The sequence below is a fragment of the Nerophis lumbriciformis genome, linkage group LG06, assembly GCF_033978685.3.
Source record: "Nerophis lumbriciformis linkage group LG06, RoL_Nlum_v2.1, whole genome shotgun sequence".
Lineage (NCBI taxonomy): Eukaryota > Metazoa > Chordata > Actinopteri > Syngnathiformes > Syngnathidae > Nerophis > Nerophis lumbriciformis.
Genome location: NC_084553.2, coordinates 27803426 through 27829173, shown reverse-complemented (window position 1 = coordinate 27829173; position 25748 = coordinate 27803426). Strand labels below are relative to the sequence as shown.

Below are 25748 nucleotides of genomic sequence, written 5' to 3'. Positions count from 1 at the left end.
ATAAACCTTGCTTGTTCAATATTTAATGCAAAACCTGTTTGGGTCCCCATCAAAAAGGTTAATTTGTTCAAACTTGGCCCACGGCTTTATTCAGTTTTAAATTTTGGCCCACTCTGTATTTGAGTTTGACACCCCTGATCTAGAGATTTTAAAAAAAACAATTACATATGACTTATGGTTGCCATTTTTATGACTGCGACTCTTCCGGGTCTCCAGGCCCATTCTTGGACAGAGCCCTAAAGGTTAAAAAATGTATATGTATATATTGTAAGGGTTTTGAAAATGAAAAATATCACAATGGCCGCCCAATGCTTTGATTTTTCAGTGTGAGGCCCCTGAGTGGAAAAAGTTTGGACACCCCTGATATATACTGTATACGTTGTCACAATAACTCAAAGTTTGCATTCAATTCGAAGACGTTTCAGAAAGCAGGTAAAACCCCAAAAAAGGTTGTAAAGATAGTACAAGTACAATAGGAGACGCACAATGGACAAACGTACTGCTTAAGATGGCCAGACAAAGACTAGCATTTTAAATTCACAAAATAACAAGAGAATGAGGCAAAGTTGGAAAGGTGGTGGGAGGTAGGAGAGAGGGGATTGGAGGAGGCAGGTTTAGATGATGTGGAAGGACCGTGATAGAACAGGTGAAATAATGAATAATAATAATCAGTTATACAAAGGATTGACAAAAAACTTAAGATACAGAACCAATAGCATCCCTAACGATAGCAGGGCCACAGGCCATAGAAGTATTTAACACGTTTGTGTTTGACACTCCTGACGATAATGGAAAGTTGGATGTAGTGCTTAGCAAATTTGATGCTCACTGTTCTCCGAAGAAGAACAAGACGTACGAGAGGTACGTGTTTCGGTCTCGTACACAGCGGCAGTAGGAGCCCTTCGATAGCTTCCTGACAGACTTTCCGCTAAAGGCGCAGTCCTGCAACTTCGCGACGCTGAAGGACTCCATGATCCGGGACCAGATAGTCTTCGGCGTGGAGGATAAAAAGGTCAGAGAGAGGCTACTACGAGAGATGGAGCTGACACTGCCAGGCGAGTGAGCTGTCCCAAAAGCACGTGAAGACGTTCAGAGAGATGTCTGCAGAGCGACAGCGCGGCAGCGGTTGGAGCAGTGTCGTATCAGCGGAGACGGCGCACACAAACCCGGCCTGCACAGCAGTCGGAGGACATGATGATAAACTGCAAGCGCTGAGGCACACAGCACAAGCCTAGACAGTGTCCAGCTTTTGGTAAGCAATGCTACAGTTGCCAAGGCAAGAATCATTTTGCTAAACAATGCTTCTCCAAATGGAAAGAGGGGAAGAAAGGAAAAACTGTAAACGTAGTAGATGAGCCTGATCTCAATGACACGTTCTTTGTTAATATGGTAAATTCGGAAAGTGAACAAATAAATAAACCAGACAATGTAAATGACGTCACTAGAGAAGACAAATGGATAGCTCCTATAATGATAAATGGGACTGTAGTCACCATGAGATTGGACACTGGTGCAAAAGCAAATCTCAAAAGCATGTGTGATATAAAGGCAAAGAAAAATAAGCCACAAATAAAAACAAAATAATCTGGACTGAAAGACTACAATGGACAGACAATTAGATGTTTGGGCACATGCAGGTTGAGTGTCACAGTTAAAGGAAAAGTGCTCCACCTATTCTTCTTTGTTGTGAATGAGGGACGTGAATCACTTCTGGGTGACAGAGCCTGTGAAGAACTGGAACTTGTGAAAAGAGTATTTAGCATTATCCCAACCACAAACCCAACAAATGACTCTATGGCCACAATTGTTCAAAACTTGACAAGATGTTTTCAAGGGTATCGGTGTTTTGCCCTTCACATATAAAATACAGTTGAAAGAAGGTGCCCATCCAGTTGTGCATGCAGCACGCAGTGTTCCAGCCCCACTGTAAGACTGCCTAAAGAAAGAACTCGACAGAATGATCATGCTGGGGGTGATCAAAAAGGTTACTGAGCCTACAGACTGGGTCAACTCAATGGTCATCACAAAGAAAAAGAATGGTAAATTGAGAATATGTATGGACCCAAAAGACCTAAATGAAAGCATAAAGCATGAACATTGTCAAATACCTACACATGAAGAGATCATCAGTGAAATGTCAGGCGCCAGCTACTTCACAAAGCTTGACGCCTAACAAGGCTTCTGGAAGCTGAAACTGAATGAAAGCAGCACAAAGGGCTGTACCTTTAATACGCCCTTCAGCAGACACTACTTTCTCAGACTGCCTTTTGGAATAAAGTCAGCACCTGAAATATTTCACAGAGCGATGGAGCAGATAATTGAGGGCTTGGATGGAGTTCGAGTCTACATTGATGACATCATCAGATGGGGATCCACAGCCCAAGAGCACAATGAGAGACTGAACAGAGTTATGGAACGCATACAAAAGTATGGACTAAAACTCAACAAGAGTAAATGTGAGTTTGGCGTTCAAGAGATCCTCTTCCTTGGAGACAAGCTGTCTGCACGTGGTGTCCAACCAGATCAAGAAAAAAATACATGCAATACAGAACATGCCAAGGCCCACAGACAAAACAGATGTGCTACGCATCATGGGGATGGTGAATTTCATAGGTAAATACATTCCCAATCTGACAGCAAAGACATGATGCATACAAGAGCTTCTGCACAGAGACTGTGAGTTTAAATGTACAGTGAAACATGAGCTTGAGTGGCAAAAACTCAAGAACACACTGACCACAGCACCTGTGTTGTCATTTTATGACCACACAAAGAGGATCAAAGTGTCAACAGATGCTTCAAAGATGGTATTGGTGCTGATCTACTCCAGGCTGAGGATGAGCACTGGAAACCAGTAGCCTATGCATACCGAGCTATGACAAAATCTGAATGTCGATACACAGATAAAAAAATATGTTTGGGACTGGCACATGGTTTGGAGCGGTTTCATTGTTATGTGTACGGCCGGCCGTCCTTCACAGTCGAAACTGATCACCGACTGCTGGTTGCCATCATCAAAAAGAATCCGAATGAAATGTCACCACGGATTCAACGGTTAATGATGAAGATTCAAAGGTATGATTTTGAACTGATATATACTCCAAGTAAACACCTAGTCCTTGCTGATGTCCTATCCAGAGCAACTACAGGCGACAGTGTGAGTGCAACAGACGAGGACATACAGTGTCATGCAAACATGGTGTCTGCTGCATTGCCTGTGTCGGACACAAAGTCAAGACAAATAACTGAGGCTACAGCAACGGATGCTGAGCTACAGCATGTCATGAGGAACATGGATGAGGGATGGCTGGCTGGTTCATGTCCACAATTTTACCACGTCAGAGGTGAGCTTAGTACTGTGAATGGACTGCTGTTGAAAAAGGGCAGGATTGTTGTTCCACAGGCTTTGAGAATGGACGTGTTGCACAGGATACATGAAGGCCATCTCGGCATCGAAAAGTGCAAAAGGAGGGTGAGAGAGTCGGTTTTCTGGCCCGGACTGAACAAAGCCATTGAAACACTCATAAATAAATGTGAAACATGCCAGAAACACAGGAACAAGCAGAGCAACAAACCTATGGTGGTTGCTGAGGTGCCAACAGCACCATGGCACAAAGTAGGAATGGACTTGTTTCATCTCAGAGGTAAAGACTATTTAGTGGTAGTGGATTACTACTCAAACTTCCCTGAGATGGCTCTACTAGCAAGCTCAACGTCAACTTGTGTAATAACACATGCTAAATCTATCTTCGCCAGGCGTTGTCTTCCACATACTGTAGTGAGCGACAACGACCACTGCTTCAGCAGCAAAGAATGGCAGAAGTTTGCAGTGCAATATGATTTCAAGCATGTGACGTCAAGCCCACACTATGCACAGTCGAACTCAAAAGGAGTTCACATTCTCAAAAAACTCTTAAAGAAAGCCGCTGACAGTGGCTCAAATCTGTATATGGCTTTATTGAGCTATAGAGCATCACCTCTTCAGTGCAGCCTATCACCAGCTGAACTGCTGATGAAGAGGAAGCTACGGACAACCTTGCCGAGTCATTCAAACAACAAAATCGAGCAACAGAATCCCTCGAAGATTGAACATAAGCTACGACAACAGAAAATAATGCAAAAGTCCAAGCATCTTCCTCCACTGACTACCAACAACACAGTCAGGATTGAAGACACTGATGGATGGAGTACAAAAGCCACAGTCCTGCAAGAAGTTGCTCCACGATCGTACACGGTAAGAACTGATGATGGACAAATCCTCAGACGCAATCGTCGCAGTCTGTTAAAGACTCCTCAAGGGACTGTTGGTGAGCTCAGTGTAACCTGTGGTGAATCTCAGGTAATACCCACACCTGTTATAGACTGTAACACTGACTCTCACACACCTACTCCAAATGAACCCGAGTTAAAAAGGTCCACAAGAGAAATCAGCTGATAGACTGAACTTATAAACAAAGAAAATTCAATATGCATGTTAAAGATGTTGAACAAAATGTATATTGATTGTTGTGAATACGTTATAAATAGTATTGGCTTAGATTTGATTTAGCCTATGCAATCTGATAAACCGTTTAAATTGCACATATGTCAGGGTTAGACGGAATGAGAAATTGTTAAAATAGCTGATACAGCTAATGTGATAAGTCATGTTAATACATTTTGTCTTAGAAAAAGGGGGATGTCATGATTAGATGTTATTACATGTGTGACCGCTATCAACCAATCAATCAATTTTTATTTATATAGCCCTAAATCACAAGTGTCTCAAAGGGCTGCACAAGCCACAACGACATCCTCGGTACAGAGCCCACATAAGGGCAAGGAAAAACTCAACCCAGTGGGACGTCAATATGAATGACTATGAGAAACCTTGGAGAGGACCGCTAGGGGGCAGTATTGGTTCGTAGTCAACTTACCATGCCATATAATAGGGTAGAGCAAGACTGCATTGAGACACATTTTTGTTGTTGAGAACGTGAGATTAAAAACTAAGTTACTTGCTATCGACACGACATCATGCTTCAAACACGAACATGACAATGGCAACTGTTATCTGCAGTTCTATTGTGGTAACAACCCAGGGAACACCAGTGTGGCCGAAGCAGTAGTGGACCACAGGTATGTTGAATAAAGTCACAAGCACAGGTAGCAAAAGAAAGGTGATGCGGTACGGAGATGCTAAGCACAACACTGGCACAAAACAATTATTCTACTGAGAAGCTGGGTTAAGAAGCTTTCTGATGGCCAACCAGGGACAGATGTGTCTCCTGATTGCCAATCAAGGACAGTTAAAGGAGAAAGTGTTTATTAGACCATAGGAGAAGTGGTGACAAATGGAGGCAAACAGGAAGTTGAAACAAAAATAAAAGCGCTGGACAGGAAATAATACAAAGCACAGGAAACAATACAGAAATGTCCAAGACAGTCATGGAGGTTAAAGGGGAACATTATCACCAGACCTATGTAAGCGTCAATATATACCTTGATGTTGCAGAAAAAAGACCATATATTTTTTTAACCGATTTCCGAACTCTAAATGGGTGAATTTTGGCGAATTTAATATTCGCTCTCGGAGTGATGACGTCACAACGTGACGTAGCATCGGGAAGCAATCCGCCATTTTCTCAAACACCGGGTCAAAACAGCTCTGTTATTTTCCGTTTTTTCGACTGTTTTCCGTACCTTGGAGACATCATGCCTCGTCGGTGTGTTGTCGGAGGGTGTAACAACACGAACAGGGACAGATTTAAGTTGCACCAGTGGCCCAAAGATGCGAAAGTGGCAAGAAATTGGACGTTTGTTCCGCACACTTTACCGACGAAAGCTATGCTACGACAGAGATGGCAAGAATGTGTGGATATCCTGCGACACTCAAAGCAGATGCATTTCCAACGATAAAGTCAAAGAAATCTGCCGCCAGACCCCCATTGAATCTGCCTGAGTGTGTGAGCAATTCAGGGACAAAGAACCTCGCTAGCACTGCAAGCAATGGCAGCAGTTTGTTCCCGCAGACGAGCGAGCTAAACCCCCCTGGATGTCTTGGCTCACACCGTCCCAAGATGATCAAGAGAAGAATATCGACCCTAGCTTCCCTGGCCTGCTGACATGAGGGTATGTCTGCAGAATATATTAATTGATGAAAATTGGGCTGTCTGCACTCTCAAAGTGCATGTTGTTGCCAAATGTATTTCATATGCTGTAAACCTAGTTCATAGTTGTTAGTTTCCTTTAATGCCAAACAAACACTTACCAATCGTTGGTTAGAAGGCGATCGCCGAATTCGTCCTCGCTTTCTCCCGTGTCGCTGGCTGTCGTGTCGTTTTCGTCGGTTTTGCTTGCATACGGTTCAAACCGATATGGCTCAATAGCTTCAGTTTCTTCTTCAATTTCGTTTTCCCTACCTGCCTCCACACTACAACCATCTGTTTCAATACATTCGTAATCTGTTGAATCGCTTAAGCCGCTGAAATCCGAGTCTGAATCCGGGCTAATGTCGCTATAACTTGCTGTTCTTTCCGCCATGTTTGTTTGTATTGGCTTCACTATGTGATGTCACAGGAAAATGGACGGGTGGTTAAAATCAGGCACTTTGAAGCTTTTTTTAGGGATATTGCGTGATGGGTAACATTTTGAAAAAAACTTCAAAAAATATAATAAGCCACTGGGAACTGATTTTTAATAGTTTTAACAATTCTGAAATTGTGATAATGTTCCCCTTTAACAACAAGTGGGAAGTAGACTAGTGTTTAATCCATTTTCCATCCCATCATTCCATCAAGCTGAAGGAAACACAAGCAACAATCACAGCAATCATTGCCATTTTTAAAAAAAGTGACACTGATACATGTTTTACTAGGTGTTATCAAGATTCAGTGTGCAATCTTAAAATCAGACCATTTCATTTGGTTTTTATATGTTATCCCGATAAACTTGCAAAAAACTCTGGGTTAAAGCCTTCAATGTCCAATGGCTCGAAATATAACAAATGCACTTAATTTGCACTGAGCATTGACTGCACTGCTCAGCTGCACTTCACTACGGCAATCGTACACCCGTATGATATATTTAACAATCACACAGTTTGTTGAGCTGCAATATGACCTCTGCCATCACAATGATGTCTTTTGTGGGCCAATAAAGATCTGACAAGAACTAAACTCACATTCCAGAAAAAAATGCACTTGTTTCCAATATATAATAGTTATGCTACAATGAACCACTAAATGTCAGAGAAATCATTTGGAAGCAGGAACCAATAAAACAGAATTTGAATGCCAGTGGCTGGTCTAAAGGTCAAAATGTTACATTTCTCATATGATTTCTCCAAATGGAATGACTCAAATCCAAATGGACTTACACAAGCAGCGTGTCCAGAATATGTATTTCTATCATCAGTCTTGACTCCAGCTACAGAACAGCAATTACACTAACTATATACCAACAGTGCCAGCAGAGGACCACCAATGTGAGTAACACATTCAATGAACAAGACTGTATTAATGAGAGTCACCTTGGCTCAGGACTCGGTAAACGAAAAGAGATGAATGACTCACAGAACCATAACAACAGCTGTTAACTAGTGAGCACAATTGTAACAATAAGATGTTCTTTTTGCTATTCTCTGCCTGTGCACCACACTGCACTGTTCTTTCTTGCAAAAATATTCCACAATTTAGGCTCTGTTCCATAAAGCAGTACAGTTGGGCATGATAATATTTTGACATATGCTTGTCAGTCTCCTAAGGGTGGGTTTTGTATAAAGATGTCTTGATCCAATATTGATATCGGTCCGATAACAGCATGCATCAGATTATACTGGCTTGCATCTAAAATCTCTGATATAAACTCTGATACAAGCAGTCCCGCAGCGTGTTTACTTGTGCAAAGCCGGACATTCAGATAACAGCTAAATGTCCTCCTTTGAGCACAAAAGGTTGGTCTATTTTTTTGTATTTTTATGATGTCATTTACAAAAGGTAAAAATGGTAGGCTATAGGCTACTAGGAGCTAGCAGCTACACGGCAGCTAAGTACACAATAGCACACAAGCTCGATGTACGCAATAAGTAGTAGTAGTAGTAAATATTGTTTTTAAACTACGTTTGAGGCCATCTCCATACTTACTTTCTGTGCATTACGTCATACGTCAGCAACCAAAAGCAGGTGTTGTAACCTGTATCTTGTTTTGAAAATGTTTTATTGTAATTAATATACCAAATAATATATATTTACTTGATAAAGCCTTTTCTAATATTCCATCCAGCCATCCATCCATCCCCACACTACAAATTAATAAAAGTATGTATGATTTGTGCTGATATCAGATTTAATATTGGTATTGGCTCCAATATTATTTTTTTGAAATTGAAACATTTTTATCAGGACCTCTTGAACCCTAATAAGCAAAAGACCGTTGATGACTTTATGAACACAATGTATAGCATGAGTTTATATCCTAAAATCACAAGGCCAAGCAAAATCACAGGCAACAGTACGCTAATTGAGAATTCTTTTTTTACCAATTAATTTGATAGTAATACTACAGATTGTCTGCTAAGAACCACCATCAGTGATCATTGGCCAGGTTTCACAATCTATGATGGAAACTACAAGAAGAGGAACATTGATGTCAAAAAGACATTTCAAAGAATATGCACAGAAGAAAGTACGGCAGCGTTCAAAAAAGATCTGAGAGCTCAAAACTGGGAACAGTAAAAATGATGTAGTGAAGTGAATTATATTTATATAGCGCTTTTCTCTAGTGACTCAAAGCGCTTTACATAGTGAAACCCAATATCTAAATTACATTTAAACCAGTGTGGGTGGCACTGGGAGCAGGTGGGTAAAGTGTCTTGCCCAAGGACACAACGGCAGTGACCAGGATGACAGAAGCGGGGATCAAACCTGCAACCCTCAAGTTGCTGGCACGGCTGCTCAACCAACGGTTATGCATTGGTAATTATTTTCATTACTTTCATGATACTTTATGACAAACATTGTTCATGGAAACAACTTAGAATGAAGCAAAAAATGAACAATCAACTATGAGTTGAGTTGAGTTTGAGTTTATTTCGAACATGCAAGCATACAACATGATACATCACAATTTCCAGTTTCTCTTTTCAACATGTTCGAAAAGGAGTAGGAAGAAGCATAGCTTATTTAATCCTACCCCTTTTCTTTTACATAACAGTTGCTAAAACTTTTGTGCACTTCCTGTTCTCAATTTATTATACAATATACTTCATAAGTAATCACAATAAAACTAAATAAATAATACTCGGTGAAGTAAGTTACATTTCATATGGTGAGATGAGTAAGATTATTTTGAAAATGAACTGATGGATGGATGAAATAAATTCAGAATGTTTATCATGGTTCTTCTTCTTAGTACTTTGTAAACACTTTAAGTTTGAAGAGTTTTTTGAAGTGGATCATATTAGTACATTGTTTGATTGCTTTATCCATTCCATAATTTAATTCCACATACAGATATACTGAAGGTCTTAAGTGTTGTACGTGCATACAAATGTTTTAAATTACATTTTTCTCTAAGATTATATTTTTCCTCTTTTTTTAGAATAATTTTTGTATATAATTGGGTAGCAGGTTATAGTTTGCTTTGTGTAGAATTTTAGCTGTTAGCAAATTCACTATGTCGTGAAATTTCAGTATTTTTAATTCAATAAATAAAGGGTTTGAATGTTCTCTATATCCAACATTATGTGTTATTCTAACTGATCTTTTTTGAAACACCGTTAATGAATGAAGTGTACTATATTCTATAGGGGACAAAAAGACTGAAATATACCTGTAACACAACATGAAAACAAGTACAAAACATACAAAAACAAGCTAACTACCAACATGCAGGAAAGAATATTAGTAAATTATTGGACAGGAACAAAAACAATATGAGAGAAAGATGGGGCATTCTAAATAGTATTATTAAAAATGGTGCTAAGAAAGATTACCCTCAAAATTTTTCAGGCGGAAACGTAAAAAATTACAATATGAATGAAGTAGTAGAAAACTTCATATAATCCAGGTCCTGGGACAGTTGTGGACTTGAATGATACCATAGACAGAAATCCCAAGTCCATGTTCCTCATGGATGTGACAGAAGAGGAAATAATCAAAACTGGGGAAGATAGTCGCTGTCACCAATTTCTTTCTGATTTTAAGAGAGAAGCAGTTTTTATTTCTAAAAAAAAACCAAGCATTACCCTAAACTTAGAGACCAAGTTGTTAATATGGGCTTTAAATGAAAGCTCCTGATCAAGAGTAAAACTAAAGTACTTGTAATTTAGGACCTGCTCTATAGGGTTTCCATTTGATGTTACAATATGTGGAATATTTTCCAATAGCACCCTTGAATGAGAGAAAACCATTAGCCTGCTTTTATCTCTATTTAACCAATTTAAGATCAAATAGGCGAGCCTGGATGACATCTAAAGCAGCTTGTAAAAACTCTAAGGTGTCGTCTGCATAAAAATGGTACATAGCATTTGACAAATTATTGCAAAGATTATTTATGTAGATTGAAAATAAAATGGGCCCCAGCACTGAGCCTTGCAGAACTCCTTTGGTAATGTCCAGTGATGAATAGGTATGTATTTTGTGTATGTGTGTGCGAGTGCATGTACCTATATGTGTGCGTAAGTATCTACTGTATGTGTGGGCATATGTACAGTATGTATGAATGAATGTACGTATATATGTATATATGCAAGAATAAGTGTGTGTATGTGCATACGTATGTGTGTATATATGTACAATATATTTGTGTCCCAGTATGTGCGGGAGCCAGATTGCGGCCCCAGCTACCCTGAGAGCTCAATCCAAAACAGCAGGTGCCGTACCCAGGAAACAAGGGACCACCGGCTCCACGTAGGCATGCCGGCCAGCGACAGGACCCCCAGAACAACGCCCATCGTTCGTAGACAGAAGTGCCTGGCACAGGACAGGGCACGGGAGAAGAGGGAGACCGGCAGCCCCCAAGCCAGCAAGAGACCATACCCCACGCGAGCAGAAAGACGGGACGCCCCTACCCGGGGGGCCCAGAGACGGACAGGAAGACCGCCTCGCCTCACAAGCAACTGGGCTCCCACTTAGCCAGCGGCTGCTTCTGCTTCATCCCAAACTTGCTAAAAGTAAATCCTAGATTATTAATGTATGTATCTCTCACCTGGTAGTATACAAAAGTGGCCATGGACCGAGAGGCTGGTCGACTTTCACATCCCCTCGGACAGCAAAAAATATCTTTTTTTAACCCTTCGTGTTGATTGTGATTGAATCTTCATCTAAATGAGATTATGTGAGCGTCCCGTCTGTCTGCATCTCAGCAAGAATGGAAATATTACAGTAAGTGTTTGTTTTATAATGGTCACCTCCAGTGCCATCTCTCTGAGCATCGGCTCCCCCCAGGGCTGCGTCCTGAGGCCGCTGCTGTTCACACTGATGATTAATGACTGCTGCGCCAGGTCCACTACTAACCACATTGTGAAGTATGCGGACGACACAACAGTAGTGGGCCTCATCTGGGACAACAACGACATGGACTACAGGAAGGAGGTGAAACATCTGGTTGACTGGTGCAGAACCAACAACCTGGTCCTGAACGTTGACAAGACCAAGGAGATCATCGTCAACTTCAAGAGGCACCAGTCCAGCCACACTCCACTCTTCATCACCGACACAGCAGTGGAGATCGTAAGCAGCACTAAGTTCCCGGGGGTGCAGACCTGGCCCCTACACACCGGAGCTCTTATAAAAAGAGCTCAGCAGCGCATGCACATTCTCACCACATTCTACAGAGGCACTATAGAGAGCCTGCTGACCAACTGCATCTCTGTCTGGACTGGAGCCTGCAGCGACTCAGACTGGAAGTCTCTGCAGAGAGTGGTGAGGATGGCGGAAAAGATCATCAGGACTCCTCTTCCTCCTATCTGGGAGATCGCAAAAAGCCGCTGCCTGACCAGGGCTCAGAAAATCAGTAGAGACTCCTCCCACCCCCAGCAAGGACTGTTTTCACTGCAGGACTCCGGAAAGCGGTTCCACAGCCTCCGTAGCAGAACCTCCAGGTTCTGTAACAGCTTCTTCCCTCAGGCCATAAGACTTTTGAACGCATCATAATAATCCCCTCAATTCTCCCAAAAAACTAAATAACTCGCTGGACTATAAAGACAATATAACATACATCCATAAAGGTGGATGCATATGCAAAAGTGCAATATATTTAGCTGTACAGTATGAGATTCTGGATTAAAATTTTTCCCAAAGTAATTGTTGTTGGCTCTCACAAAGTCTGCTTGATTAGCATTGTTGTTAATGGGGAAGGGATGTGTGGTTCCTAATGCTATGTCACAGATCACGTGACGGGCTTCCTCATTAACTCTCAAAATGGTTCGGTAATCTCCATGAGATTGATACTATTTTGAACATATCTGTTTATTTGCAAACTTTGGAAGTCTGTTGGTGTCATAGATCAGAAGTATATGATAATAGCTTCTATAAAGTAGCAACTTGTTTTTCCAATCCACCGGTACTTTAAGGTCAATCTTTTATAATCTTCTGTATTTGGCATGGCTTAGTTATGTTGAAGACCAACAATGTATTACAAGTAAATGTCATATTTTAGAATTAGGTTTGCAGTTAATTTTCAATTCAATTTAAAATGCAAAAAAATACTTTCAAATGGCAATTACTGCTAATATATCAAGTAGGGGTGTACAACCTTTTCCACTGATGGGTGCAAGCTGTAACATTAAGTTAAGTTCCTATTAAAATTTGACATTTTCAGCTTTTGTTTATTCTTTTAGGCATTAAATCTAAGCCAAATTAGGCCAAGATATGGAAAAGATTTTTTTAAAAACACCTTACTCTGTAGAGCAAATACTACATGTAGTTGTTATTATTAGTCTGATATTTTCAATATTCAATGTTTCAATTTATTTTATTCTATTTTTATTTTTATTATGTCTCCTTTTTAATGTTCTGATGCTTTGTTTTTACCCTATTTCTAGAATATGCCCCCTCTTCCCTTTGATATATTGTATTGTATTTTGGAAGAAACTCGTCCATCACTTTTATTAGAAACATGGCTTTGCTGTCCTCAGCTTAAATAGCCCACAGGGAGCACTCAGTTGCTGCCTTTTTCACTCACAGTCCTGTGTCTACCAAAGCATCTTTGCTGTGAGACAAAATAGAGGGACCAACCTATCGTAGTCTTGGCAGATTTCGCCCACAGCTATGAGAGCCTTCAGGTACTCGTTGGGCTGGTAGGGGTTGATGTAATGCAAAGAGCAGCTGTTCCTGGGGTCTCCATTAGAAGCTGTGAAGTCAATGGCAACCTGACAAAGTATAAGAGGGTGCCGTTTCAATAAAAAAATTCAAAAACCACAGGGTCAAACAAAACGATTCATCATGTCAGTCAGAGTCAGCGATCCAACAATAAACTGAATATATTAGGTGATCAGCGCCAAGAAGTTGCTCTTTAAACGCTCCCACAGACTGAAAACAAGTGCCCCCACCGTTGTGTTTCTGACAAACTTGATCTACTGCAGCATTGGTCAGCATTAATATTCATTTTTGCAGGAGTCCAACTGATGATTGAAAAGGCGCACCGCTGTAGAGAGGGCACGAGTTGAACTGAATCCATGTTACTGCCTACAGTAAGAGCTAGCAAAGGAAAACACCATCTGAGTGTCAAAGTTGAACTATTAGATAGCAGGGACTATTACATGAAGCCAGCTATTAAACATAGCAGTTTATACATGAGCAAATGGATTTTAAACAAAGCATCTTGTCTGTGATGCACACATGCCTTAGTTCAGGGCAATTCAACTGGCAAAATGGCCCAATACCAGCCCCCTAGTTCAGTTTAAAACTTGGGGGGACAAACATTTTTGAAGCAAATTCCTAAAAACAGTAGCGTGCTCCTGTTATATAGACTGTAATCACATTGACATAAGGCGTTCCTCAAGGCTGCCCCTTGAGTACTCTTCTTTTTGTCAGTTACATATATTTTGTTCATAATGTGATTAATGTAATGAAGGTGTTGCTGTAGCTAGTTTACTTCAGATACAGTCTGTAGTCATTTGTTCAACAACGTTTTGCACAGATTCTTAAAAAGACAAGAGTGCTGTCACAGAGATGATCTTTGACTAGCTTTTTTGCAGAAGGTTCTTAAAAACAGCAGAGCGCTCCTGTAACTCTGACAAAATAAATAGACATTAATCAAATGTCTACTGAAGATGACACTAGTTCTTTGGAATGTACAAAATAAGAATAATAGTGAAAGAAGAAGTCTGGCCCCTTGCTCCTATGCTTTCTGGAAATGTGGCCCCCAAAACAATTTAGTTGAATATCCTTGTCTTAGTTGGCTCAAACAATAGACGGCAATTAAAATCCCAGTGATAGATATTTACCGTAAAGTGAATCTGGCATCCTCCCATAATGTAATCCAAGAAGGAGTATACTCTGTGGAGCTGTGGGGAAAAGAATATCATTTGCAGGAAAATAAATCAGCGGGTGGGAGTATGTGTTCACCCTCTGGTTATAAAGAAATGTTACGGCACACAGAGTTTATACATCAAGTATTTTGTCTCGCTTCAGTAAAGTGTATTGACAGTGAAATCATGATACATTATACTACAAATACAGAATGCTGATGTGAAACTCGGCATAGACCTACATTAGAAACTACAGTATAACAATGTATTTTCTCAGAGGCCTCAACTCAAATAGATGACCTGCCTGAATACATTTCTTACAAGTCCCTGGAAGTCAGGAATGAAGTGAATCCACACCACTGGTCGCGACAAATGAGAAATCCAGTGATACCTCAGTATTCATTATTGATCTCTTTTAAAGGGTACATTACAACTCTAATGAATGAGAACAAAAACAACTTTTTCCCCATTGGAAACAATGTAAATCTGATTCGCCGTTCAGAGAGGCCCGAAATATTCTGTATACATATATATACATATAGACATAGACAACAAATATAGTTTTACATGCTGAATACAACCAGGGATGCCTTAACCTAAGTGGGGGTCCCGGAGCTGAGGGAGTTTGAGGGCCCCCCAAAACCTCAACACTCCTTTTTTTAATAAAAAAAATGTTGTGTATTTATATCATAATATTTCACAAGTATTGTGTTTCATGTCTTTCTGTCTCTTGACTTTACTGGACGATCGAGCATTACCCTCGCTCACTAGGTTGTTTTTTTTTAACCAAGGACACATTACACAGACATATACAGCAGTAGCTGTCAACACTAAATATATGGCCTCAGGTCTATCGCCTTAATACGTCCGTGTGCAACATAAACACAAATAACAATGCCTATTGTTACATATTGTATCTCAATAAAATGTGCATATGTACCTTGAGATCATTTAGGATGACAACGCCTGAGTTTTTATAATTCCTTTTCTTCTGTTTGTATTTGGGATTAACACAGTCCCACGTCACCTGAAACAAAAGAAAAATATAAAGAGGGGACATAAGAGCATATTGCGTACAGTTGTGGTCAGAGGTTTACATACACCGATAATGGTTATGAATGTTATGTGTACTGTGGGATTCTTATTTAATCATTTTTCCAAGATGGCCCTATTCACTGAGTTCCTTAGCCAATTCCATTGTTAGTATATATACATTAGAGGTGGGAATCATTGGGCCCCTCACGATTCGATTTGATTCCGATTCTTAGGGTGACAATTCAAATCAATATCCATTCTCGATTCCACACGTTTCTCCTAATATATTATTTGGTATAGATAGCCGTATAATAAAAAACTTTTCAAATTAGGTTATAGTTTAGAAAAGCTTCCCTTAGCTGCTGACATACATGTGTACTTTTTTTTTTTATCGTATTTACAAAAATCGAATAAAAGTAAATAGAGCAGCCGCCAACTCCAACCCAATCCCAGCTTTACAATACTTGGGATGTAATTTTTTAAAGCAATTGAGAATACATAAAATGTGTACAATAATAATAATAATAATAATAATAATAATATCAATAATAGTTGTTTAATGTGTTTAATCCAAAAATTGATTCTTAAAAAATAATAATTATACAGTATAGCACAGAGGTGTCAAATTAATTTTAGCTCAGGGTCCACATGTCAGAAAATCTATTTCCTAGTTGAATGGACTGGTAAAATCATAGCATAATAACTTAAACATACAACTATGACAACTTCAGATTGTTTTCTTTATTTTACTTTGGCCCAAAATAGAGCAAGCACATTCTGAAAAGTTAGTTGTTGAAAATTCTGAGGAAAAAATTGGTGCAGCTGCAAAAACACCATGAAGAACACAATGAACTTAGACGCTGTCTCCGTATATCTGCAAAGCCATTCAACTGTAAGTCACAGCGTATCTGGGGTTAAACAAAATACAAAATAGATAATAAATAAAAAGTGTTATATGTATCAAATACCTCATTTGTCATTTCCATGTATTAATTCTGTGCTAACTCAACAAACCGTACAAACGGAGGTAGAAACTATTCAAGAGGGTGGAGTTACTCCCTGCCTTGTCCCTGCATCAGTGTGTATTGGAAGCTGAGCAATGCATGAACAATTTCAGCAAACCAACATTAAAAACTTAACAGACTGACAGTGTTACAGTATATCACACACTATTCACTTTCTTTAAATGTTCACGGAAGACAATCATGCCCTGCGATGAGGTGGCGACTTGTCCAGGGTGTACCCCGCCTTCCGCCCGATTGTAGCTGAGATAGGCTCCAGTGCCCCCCGCGACCCCAAAGGGAATAAGCGGTAGAAAATGGATAGATGGATGGAAGACAATCATTTTCACAGAACTATATCAAGGTGCAGTGTCTCATGCAGTATTTTAAGTTGGGTTGCCAATTGTTTATTCAACTCCTGAAATGTGCCATCTTTTAGCTTTCACAAGTGCATCAATATCAGGTGTCACATCTTGAGTTGCAGACAATTTCAAGATGTTATTCAAGTGCTTGTACGTGAATTTTGAGCATATCTTTGTTTTATTGATGCTCATTGAAGAGAAAACTTGCTCACAAAGATATGTGGTTTCCCATTCACTTCTGTAAATAAATAGGAGGATGATCATTTTTCTCGGAACACCCTGTGTATCCACTTTTCTCTTTTTTGACAGAGACATTTTGTGGAAAATTGGATGCCTGGGCATGATGTGTTCGAAGCAGAAGATGTAAAACGCAGGTTTTACGTTGAGTCGAGGGGGAGGAGCCGCAGCCCTGCTCTACTATGTACCTCTTGCTTACTCGGCCTCGGTATAAACCATTTGCTTGCCTAACAGAATTGCTATTGCAACATCCAGTGGACGCATTGAGAACAGCAGTTTCTTTCATTTAAAAATGCCTCTTAGTTTTGCCCTTAGCAAACTAATCTCGCAGGCCAGATTAAACCTGTTTATCAGGCCCACGGGCCGCATGTTTGACATCCCTGGTATAGTGCAAAAAAGAATAATATATATTTTTTAAATCGATCCTCGAAAATTATAAATCAATTTAGAATCTGAATGAATAAAAATCGCAAGTTGAATGTGAATAGATTTTTTGAGCACATATATACATACATACATTTATTGTCACACCATTAAAATATTTGATCGCGATTAATCATATTAGGGCCAGAGTTAATTAATTGTGATTAATCAAAAATATTTTTTATCAAAATGTACACCCAACATGGGACTGGACAATTTGGTTGATTTATGCAAATGGTGGTTAAACGTTATCCTCATTAAAAAGCTCAACACAAAAATGACACAAACGGACAAAGACACACACGCAAACACAACGTTTTCCGCCTGGGGTTTATTTCTTATTATGGCTTAGCCTTGTCAAGGTGAAATGCATTCTGGAACCTTCAGCACCACTGATTAAAAGAATATATGCGTAATATTTATTGTATGATTCTGATTCAGTATAAATTAGGGGAAATGCACTCAAGTCGTGTTTGTTTTTTAATATTTGAAAATGTTTATTGTATAATAATTTCACCTTGGAAAAGGAATAGCCAAATAAATCCTGAAGTCATTAATTGATGACTATATATGAACTTCTGAACACAAGGGTATGGTGAACATTTCAACCATAACTTCTTGATGCACTTGTTTGTCCTGTGAGATGCAAATGCATAAAGATGTGATATAACTGTCTGTCCTCCGCCTCTGCTTCACTGACCTTATTTCCACTGGAGATTTTCTGCATTTCCTTGAAAGTAGCGTAGAACTCGCCAATGAAGTCGTGCTTCCCTCTGGAGTCGTAATCCCACACCAGACACTGTAGCGCACACGTGCACAAGCACTGTTTATTGCTTTCTCTCAGCACAACTGCATATATTACCATGCAATATCTGCTAATTTGTCTCTATATTCTTCTTTATTAGGTAGGTACATAATCAGAAGACTTAAGACATGTTTTTAACACATAGTCATGTAATTTTTTAAATCATACACTCACAGGGTACAATAGTCGAATAATTCTGGTAGATGAAGCATTTTAATGCTGAGTTTAATTGGCACCCTCAGAGGTGTCCATTTACCAATAAATATGCTTACAATATTTGGCCTCCTGTATCCTCTAGTCTAACACTGATTGAATATAACAGTATCAAAGTGCATGATTATAGCATAATAGCATAGTTTAAAACAGTCGCTTGTTATACAGTGGTACCTCAGTTTTTGTGCGGCCCCCTATGATCAGGCCAATTTCTTCCAAAAGGTTTTTATAGGCTGTCTCAGTTATCGTAGGGTCAAAACAAATTAGTCATTTTGGTTAACATTTCACGGAATCCAGTGCCCAAAGAAAGAAGCTCACACGTTGACTCAGTCTCAATGTAAAATGGATAGTACTTATTTTAGAGTTGACAGATTCAGGCCAGGGGAGTCACTTAATCATCTTTGATTTCCGTGTGGATGAGGTTTGTTTGTGCTCCCTCTGCTGTCTGTGCACTGTTCACGTGATGAAGTGTTTAAGTGCACTGTGTAACTCTGAGTGTTAGGTAAAAGTAATTCAATTTGTCATTTATATATATTTCCTATTGTTTTCCGCATGTAGAACTGTAATTATTCACTATCAAATGTGTTTTGTGTTAAGCTTGTAGCAAGATTTTTTTTTTCATATATTGTATATGAGATGTTAAATGGGTTATACTTGTATAGCGCTTCTCTACCTTCAAGGTACTCAAAGAGCTTTGACACTATTTCCACATTCATCCATTCACACACACATTCACACACTGATGGCGAAGCTGCCATGCAAGGCCCTAACCATGACCCATCAGGAGCAAGAGTGAAGTGTCTTGCTCAAGGACACAACGGACATGACGAGGTTGGTAGAAGGTGGGGATTGAACCAGGAACCCTCAGGTTGCTGGCACGGCCACTCTCCCAACCGCGCCACACAGTCCCCATTGATATATTGATATATCAATACCATATCAAAAACAATGCCATTAAAAAAAGACACTATCAGAAAACAATACTTTGGTGTCTGTGGTTTTCAAATCAGCTCTTAAGTCATTCATCAGCTTCAAAGATGGAACTGCTGGACAGAGAGACTGTCGAATATATTTATTTTTGACAGAAAAACGTTGATTGTCGCAAAGAAGATTATCATGTCTGACATATTGCACTGATTGCATCCTTCTGACCAGTGCGGAGCCATTGGAGCGTATCTCTGCCAATAAACATGCAAAAGAGTGGTCGCAGAACAGTTTTAACATTGATAAACCACATTGCGAGTGCTAAGTGATTACATTTGAATCTCCTCCTACTACAATTGTGGGCATTCTAATAATCTGCATACATTTTGCATACATGAAGGCAAACACGCTGAATGTATTGCACTCTTTATTTTGCTCATTTAGGAGACACAACCCAGCAGGCACAAAACAATAATACAATGTTTATTATACATACATGTCCTCCAAAACTGACTTTGAAACAACGTTGCAGAATAATTGTACAAACCCCGTTTCAATATGAGTTGGGAAATTGTGTTAGATGTAAATATAAACGGAATACAATGATTTGCAAATCCTTTTCAACCCATATTCATTTGAATGCACTACAAAGACAAGATATTTGATGTTCAAACTCATAAACTTTTTTTTTTTTTTTGCAAATAATAATTAACTTAAAATTTCATGGCTGCAACACGTGCCAAAGTAATTGGGAAAGGGCATGTTCACCACTGTGTTACATCACCTTTTCTTTTAACAACACTTAATAAACGATTGGGAACTGAGGAAACTAATTGTTGAAGCTTTGAAAGGGGAATTCTTTCCCATTCTTGTTTTATGTAGAGCTTCAGTCGTTCAACAGTCCGGGGTCTCCGCTGTCATATTTTACGCTTCATAATGCGCCACACATTTTCGATGGGAGACAGGTCTGGACTGCAGGCGTGCCAGGAAAGTACCTGCACTCTTTTTTTACTAAGCCACGCTGTTGTAACACGTGCTGAATGTGGCTTGGCATTGTCTTACTGAAATAAGCAGGGGCGTCCATGAAAAAGACGGCGCTTAGATGGCAGCATATGTTATTCCAAAACCTGTATGTACCTTTCAGCATTAATGGTGCCTTCACAGATGTGTAAGTTACCCATGCCTTGGGCACTAATGCACCCCCATACCATCACAGATGCTGGCTTTTGAACTTTGCGTCGATAACAGTCTGGATGGTTCGCTTCCCCTTTGGTCCGGATGACACGATGTCGAATATTTCCAAAAACAATTTGAAATGTGGACTCGTCAGACCACAGAACACTTTTCCACTTTGCATGAGTCCATCTTAGATGATCTTGGGCCCAGAGAAGCTGGCGGCATTTCTGGATGTTGTTGATAAATGGCTTTGGCTTTGCATAGTAGAGCTTTAACTTGCACTTACAGATGTAGCGACAAACTGTATTTAGTGACAGTGGTTTTCTGAAGTGTTCCTGAGCCCATGTGGTGATATCCTTTAGAGATTGATGTCGGTTTTTGATACAGTGCCGTCTGAGGGATCTAAGGTCACGGTCATTTGATGTTGGTTTCCGGCCATGCCGCTTACGTGGAGTGATTTCTCCAGATTCTTTGAACCTTTTGATGATATTATGGACCGTAGATGTTGAAATCCCAAAATTTCTTGCAATTGCACTTTGAGAAACGTTGTTCTTAAACTGTTTGACTATTTGCTCACACAGTTGTGGACAAAGGGGTGTACCTCGCCCCATCCTTTCATGTGAAAGACTGAGCATTTTTTGGGAAGCTGTTTTTATACCCAATCATGGCACCCACCTGTTCCCAATTAGCCTGCACACCTGTGGAATGTTCCAAATAAGTGTTTGATGAGCATTCCTCAACTTTATCAGTATTTATTGCCACCTTTCCCAACTTCTTTGTCACGTGTTGCTGGCATCAAATTCTAAAGTTAATGATTATTTGCAAAAAAAAAAAATGTTTATCAGTTTGAACAGCAAGTATGTTGTCTTTGTAGCATATTCAACTGAATATGGGTTGAAAATGATTTGCAAATCATTGTATCCCATTTATATTTACATCTAACACAATTTCCCAACTCATATGGAAACGGGGTTTGTATTTGTATTTATTTAATGTTGGATCCACGTTGTTGGTCGGGAACTGACCAACTTTCAATGGTCAAATCAACGTCACAACCCAACATTGATTAAACGTCGTCAAAAAGCATGTTGTTACAAGGTTATGTTTGAGTTGCTCAACGTCAGGACCTAATTCAACAAGTTCTCAGCGTTGTAATGTCTTGTGCCAGCTGGGAATCCTTAGTAGATCAGCTTTGCGTGCACTATCAGGTTTGCATGTGTTATTTTACATGCACTCCTTTAGTAGATCAGGCCAACAATGTTGTGACGTGTGCGTGTTTGAGATTAAATACTAATTTTTCCGTATTATTTTGTGCTTTCTTGCTCTTGTGGAAACAATAAACATTTTTTTAAAATGTATTCTTTTACCTTGAGCTTCCGTTCCTCATCACAGCTGCACAGGGATATAAGAGACACCTTGAAAGGCTCCCAAACAGGGTTCAGGTTGTTTTTAATCACCTGATTGATGAGGAAGACATCACATGAAGCCAAGCAATCATTGAGGGTGTCTGCGGATGAACCATAAAGATGATTCATTTACCTCCGTTCTGTGAACAAGCTGCTCCGTTTCATCATCATTGATACGATAGATTTCCAGAAAGGGGTCGGACTTGCTGAAAAGGTCCTGCAGGGGGAAAAAATGAAAATGATTGTCTTTCTGTTCTTGAGGAAAACCTGAAGCTAGACAGACAATATGACAAATAATAGTAAATCTAATGTAACACTTGCCTGTTCCTCAAATGTTGTCAATTGTTCATTTTACTTTACACTATAGTTATGTCCATTTTTCAGAGCTAGGCTGAAATGATGATGGATTATTTCAGCACTTATTGCCACCAAATTTCATAAGCTGACTTGTTGAGGCTGATTTATGGGCTCTGATCGCAGCAGCAGATGTAATTGTGTCTTTGTACAAAGGTCGGAGAGAAAAAGCGGAAACATTCGCAGTGCCGCGAGGTGCCTCCTCATTTGGAGAAGTGATTCTAAATAATGCTGGATGTCATTTTTAACACCTTAGCTTCCCCCTCATGATGTTGCCAGTTTACATACAAAGCCACCGATTACTTTATGCATTGTATTCCCTGAATTGCTCCTGCATTTGCGATTCCAAAATGGGAAGCCCCCAAAGAGAATATATATATATAAACAGTTTTGCTCTGTTAACATGTAAACAGCCTCAAATTAGGCTGTTACTCATTTGTGCTGGCTGTAAGTTGAATACTTTTGTGTGGTTATGCTTTATACGCTCTGCAGAAGGTCCACTTCTTTTGTCAGAGTTACACATTTTAGGAACAAATAGCCATGTTGTACAAAATACAAATGTCCACTGCAGAGGACGCTGGTAGAGGTTGCAATGTATATATGTGTGCATGTGTGTGTGTGTACGTGTATGTGTGTGTGTGTGTGTGTGTGTGTGTGTGTGTGTGTGTGTGTGTGTGTGTGTGTGTGTGTGTGTGTTATGCATTTGGTGGAGAGTTGGGGGGGGTGCTCTTGTCCTCTGATTGAGACAGTTAAGGCTGCATTTCCTGCCACATTAGCCCGATGCGTCTCCAGAGGTACGGGAGCACACAAGCAGCCGCAGCATCCTGCCTTTGCTGTCATGGCAACGGGCAGGCAGCGGCAGCGGCAGCATGGACCGATCAGACAAGTGAAAATTTAATCTCCAGCTAATTACAACAGCAGAATGAATGATCAGCGGACATAAGTCATTATGTGTAAAATGGGATATTTCATAATGGACTCTTCTGTGCAGCTCCAACAACAGGTTGAGGTGATAATGATGACTCACACCTAATTAGCATCATCATCAGTCATCCTTTGAGGCCAAAAAAAAAAAATAGATTATTCTTCTTGGAAGTCAAATCAAGTTTATCATCTGATAGGAGAGGCGCTAAAACCTAATTTGTGTTTTTTTATTCAAAATATATCTGCTTTCCCCAGCACCTATAGTATAGACTAAAAAACTAAGTACACATATAGACTAAAAAACTAAGTACACACAGTATAGCTCCTATACTGTGTGTACTTAGTTTTTTAATCAGTTTTTTTATCATTTACATTGGCACTGGTACCGTTGTGGCACTGGAGTATTTATACTAGTCCCACTCCCTAATTATTCAGCCACATGCAGGATTCCCACAAGAATGAGGCAAAAATACAACCTTACCAACCGTTTATGTCAAAATTGTGTCGTTGTTTAGGGGGCCAAGCCCGGAATAATAGAACTGTAATTTATTTAAGTGGGGAACATTGAGTACCAGTATTTTGGGTTGCAAGCTCTGTCACGGAACCAATTAAACTCATAAGCCAAGGTACCACTGTAGTTCCTATTTCGCTTACATTGAAAACATCATTTCATATCTTATATTCGGGTCAAATACAAATGTTTTTTTTATATCCTCTTACCTAAATTGAAAATAGCATATTGTTTATCAGTATTGGTAAGAAAAGCAACAATATCACAAATTTAGTAGAAACACTATCTTCCTATCTATATTTGTATCAGTTCAGCACTTTTGTGTTAACTTTTAGTGTCTGTTGTCGCAACCGCATGTTTGCATTTTTTTTAGGCTAATAGTACTTATTAGCCTAAATATAAGATGTCGGTTGATAAACTTTAGGATTGTAATGATGCTCACTCGGTAATAAGGGACCAATTTGTGCAAAGAAATTAGTCCCTAAAATAATTACGCCACAGCAACTCGTCGTCTTTAATAGCAATGCATTTGAAGAAACGGCAAGATAGAATATTGAACATCAGCAAAAAGTAGATTTAAATGGATGTAAAGATGATTTATTCATCACTCGGTTATTGTTCAGTCTTAAGTGACTTTTTGGGAAATAGAAGCGACTTATTGTTTGTTTCCACTCTGACATGCTCACTTCTTTTTTAAACAGAAACGTTTTTGTTTTTTTTAAATAAATTCAGCAAGCCGATTATTTCAAACTCCAGCAGAAATTGCATTTTAGTATCAGAAGGATATATGAAGCAAATATCACAGGCGGGTGAGGATGCTCTCTCGGAGGATTGCTTATCAAGGAGCTCCATCATTGCCCTCATACATGTGTCAGCTCCCATTTTACTCTCACAGAGGCTGTAAATTGCAAAAGGGTAATTTCAAAAAAATATATAATTTAATGTACAATACGTGAGATCCCCCCCCCCTTCCTGTACTGCTGGGGTGCTCAGAGCCAACTGGGTGCACTGATGCTCCTCCTGAGAACACGAAGCACTTTCACAGCATCACAGGTAAATTGGATATAAGCTCATGCTGCCTACTTGATTGAAATATGCCTTTGGCTAAAAAAAATGTTTTAACAAGTGATGATGGGATGAAGAGCAGCCAAGGTCAGCAATAGCCATCCTTCCTCTGAGTCCATGTTGGTGATATTATGGTGATATGATCAGTATTAACACTTTAATGTGCCACACACACAAATAATGTAGTCAATGCATATTATATATAAGGGTTCTTCTACTACATCACATTATAGTGTGGGATATAAAACTTTTATGATCAAAAATGTGTACTCCACTCACCTTATCGTCAAGTTTCTTGGCACAGAAGGACAGTTCCACATAGCCATTGTTGCCGGAAATTTCCTCCGCGTGCACCTGACAGAAGATAAGGTTTTTTCAATAAGGTTTCATACTTGAGACCCTCTGCCATTCAAGGGAAGAAATGAGCCTGATCTCAGCTCATAAAGGTGTAAACTTTCATGTGATGCTACAAATCCTGCCTGGAAAAGGTAATTGGGCACATGCCCGCATTTTTACCTGATTTTATAATCCTATGAATCCTAAAATATGTGATTCCATTACATTATTCAAACGGTTTCATTTTTCTTACAAAAGTGCTGCTGTAAAGGTTGCACTTTGGGCGATTGCTAAATGAATCCTTTGATTAGACCTTTACATAAAAGCTGCTGCTGCTGGACATTTAACTATAGATATGAAATAGCTCTGGAGGGCCAAGCCTGAGGAATGTATCTGTCTTTTAAAAGGATGAATAATTTACACACACACACACACACACACTCACACACACACACGGTAAATGAAAACACGCTGAATAGATCAATGCATAATAGCTCCTTCAATTCATATAATGGAGGCATTAT

At 39.6% G+C, this 25748-nt stretch overlaps 1 protein-coding gene across 2 annotated transcripts in view; it reads right to left on the bottom strand.

Moving 5' to 3' along the window:
* cpne7 (copine VII) overlaps positions 1-25748 on the bottom strand; it is a 112751-nt gene that overhangs the window by 45472 nt on the left and 41531 nt on the right. For both annotated transcript variants that reach the window (XM_061964028.1, XM_061964029.1), the window contains 7 exons: positions 25168-25242; positions 22168-22251; positions 21996-22085; positions 18211-18309; positions 15393-15479; positions 14429-14488; positions 13218-13351 (listed from right to left, as the gene is read on the bottom strand). In XM_061964028.1, the coding sequence (XP_061820012.1) occupies positions 13218-13351; positions 14429-14488; positions 15393-15479; positions 18211-18309; positions 21996-22085; positions 22168-22251; positions 25168-25242 (629 nt within the window). The remainder of the gene's footprint in view (positions 1-13217; positions 13352-14428; positions 14489-15392; positions 15480-18210; positions 18310-21995; positions 22086-22167; positions 22252-25167; positions 25243-25748) is intronic.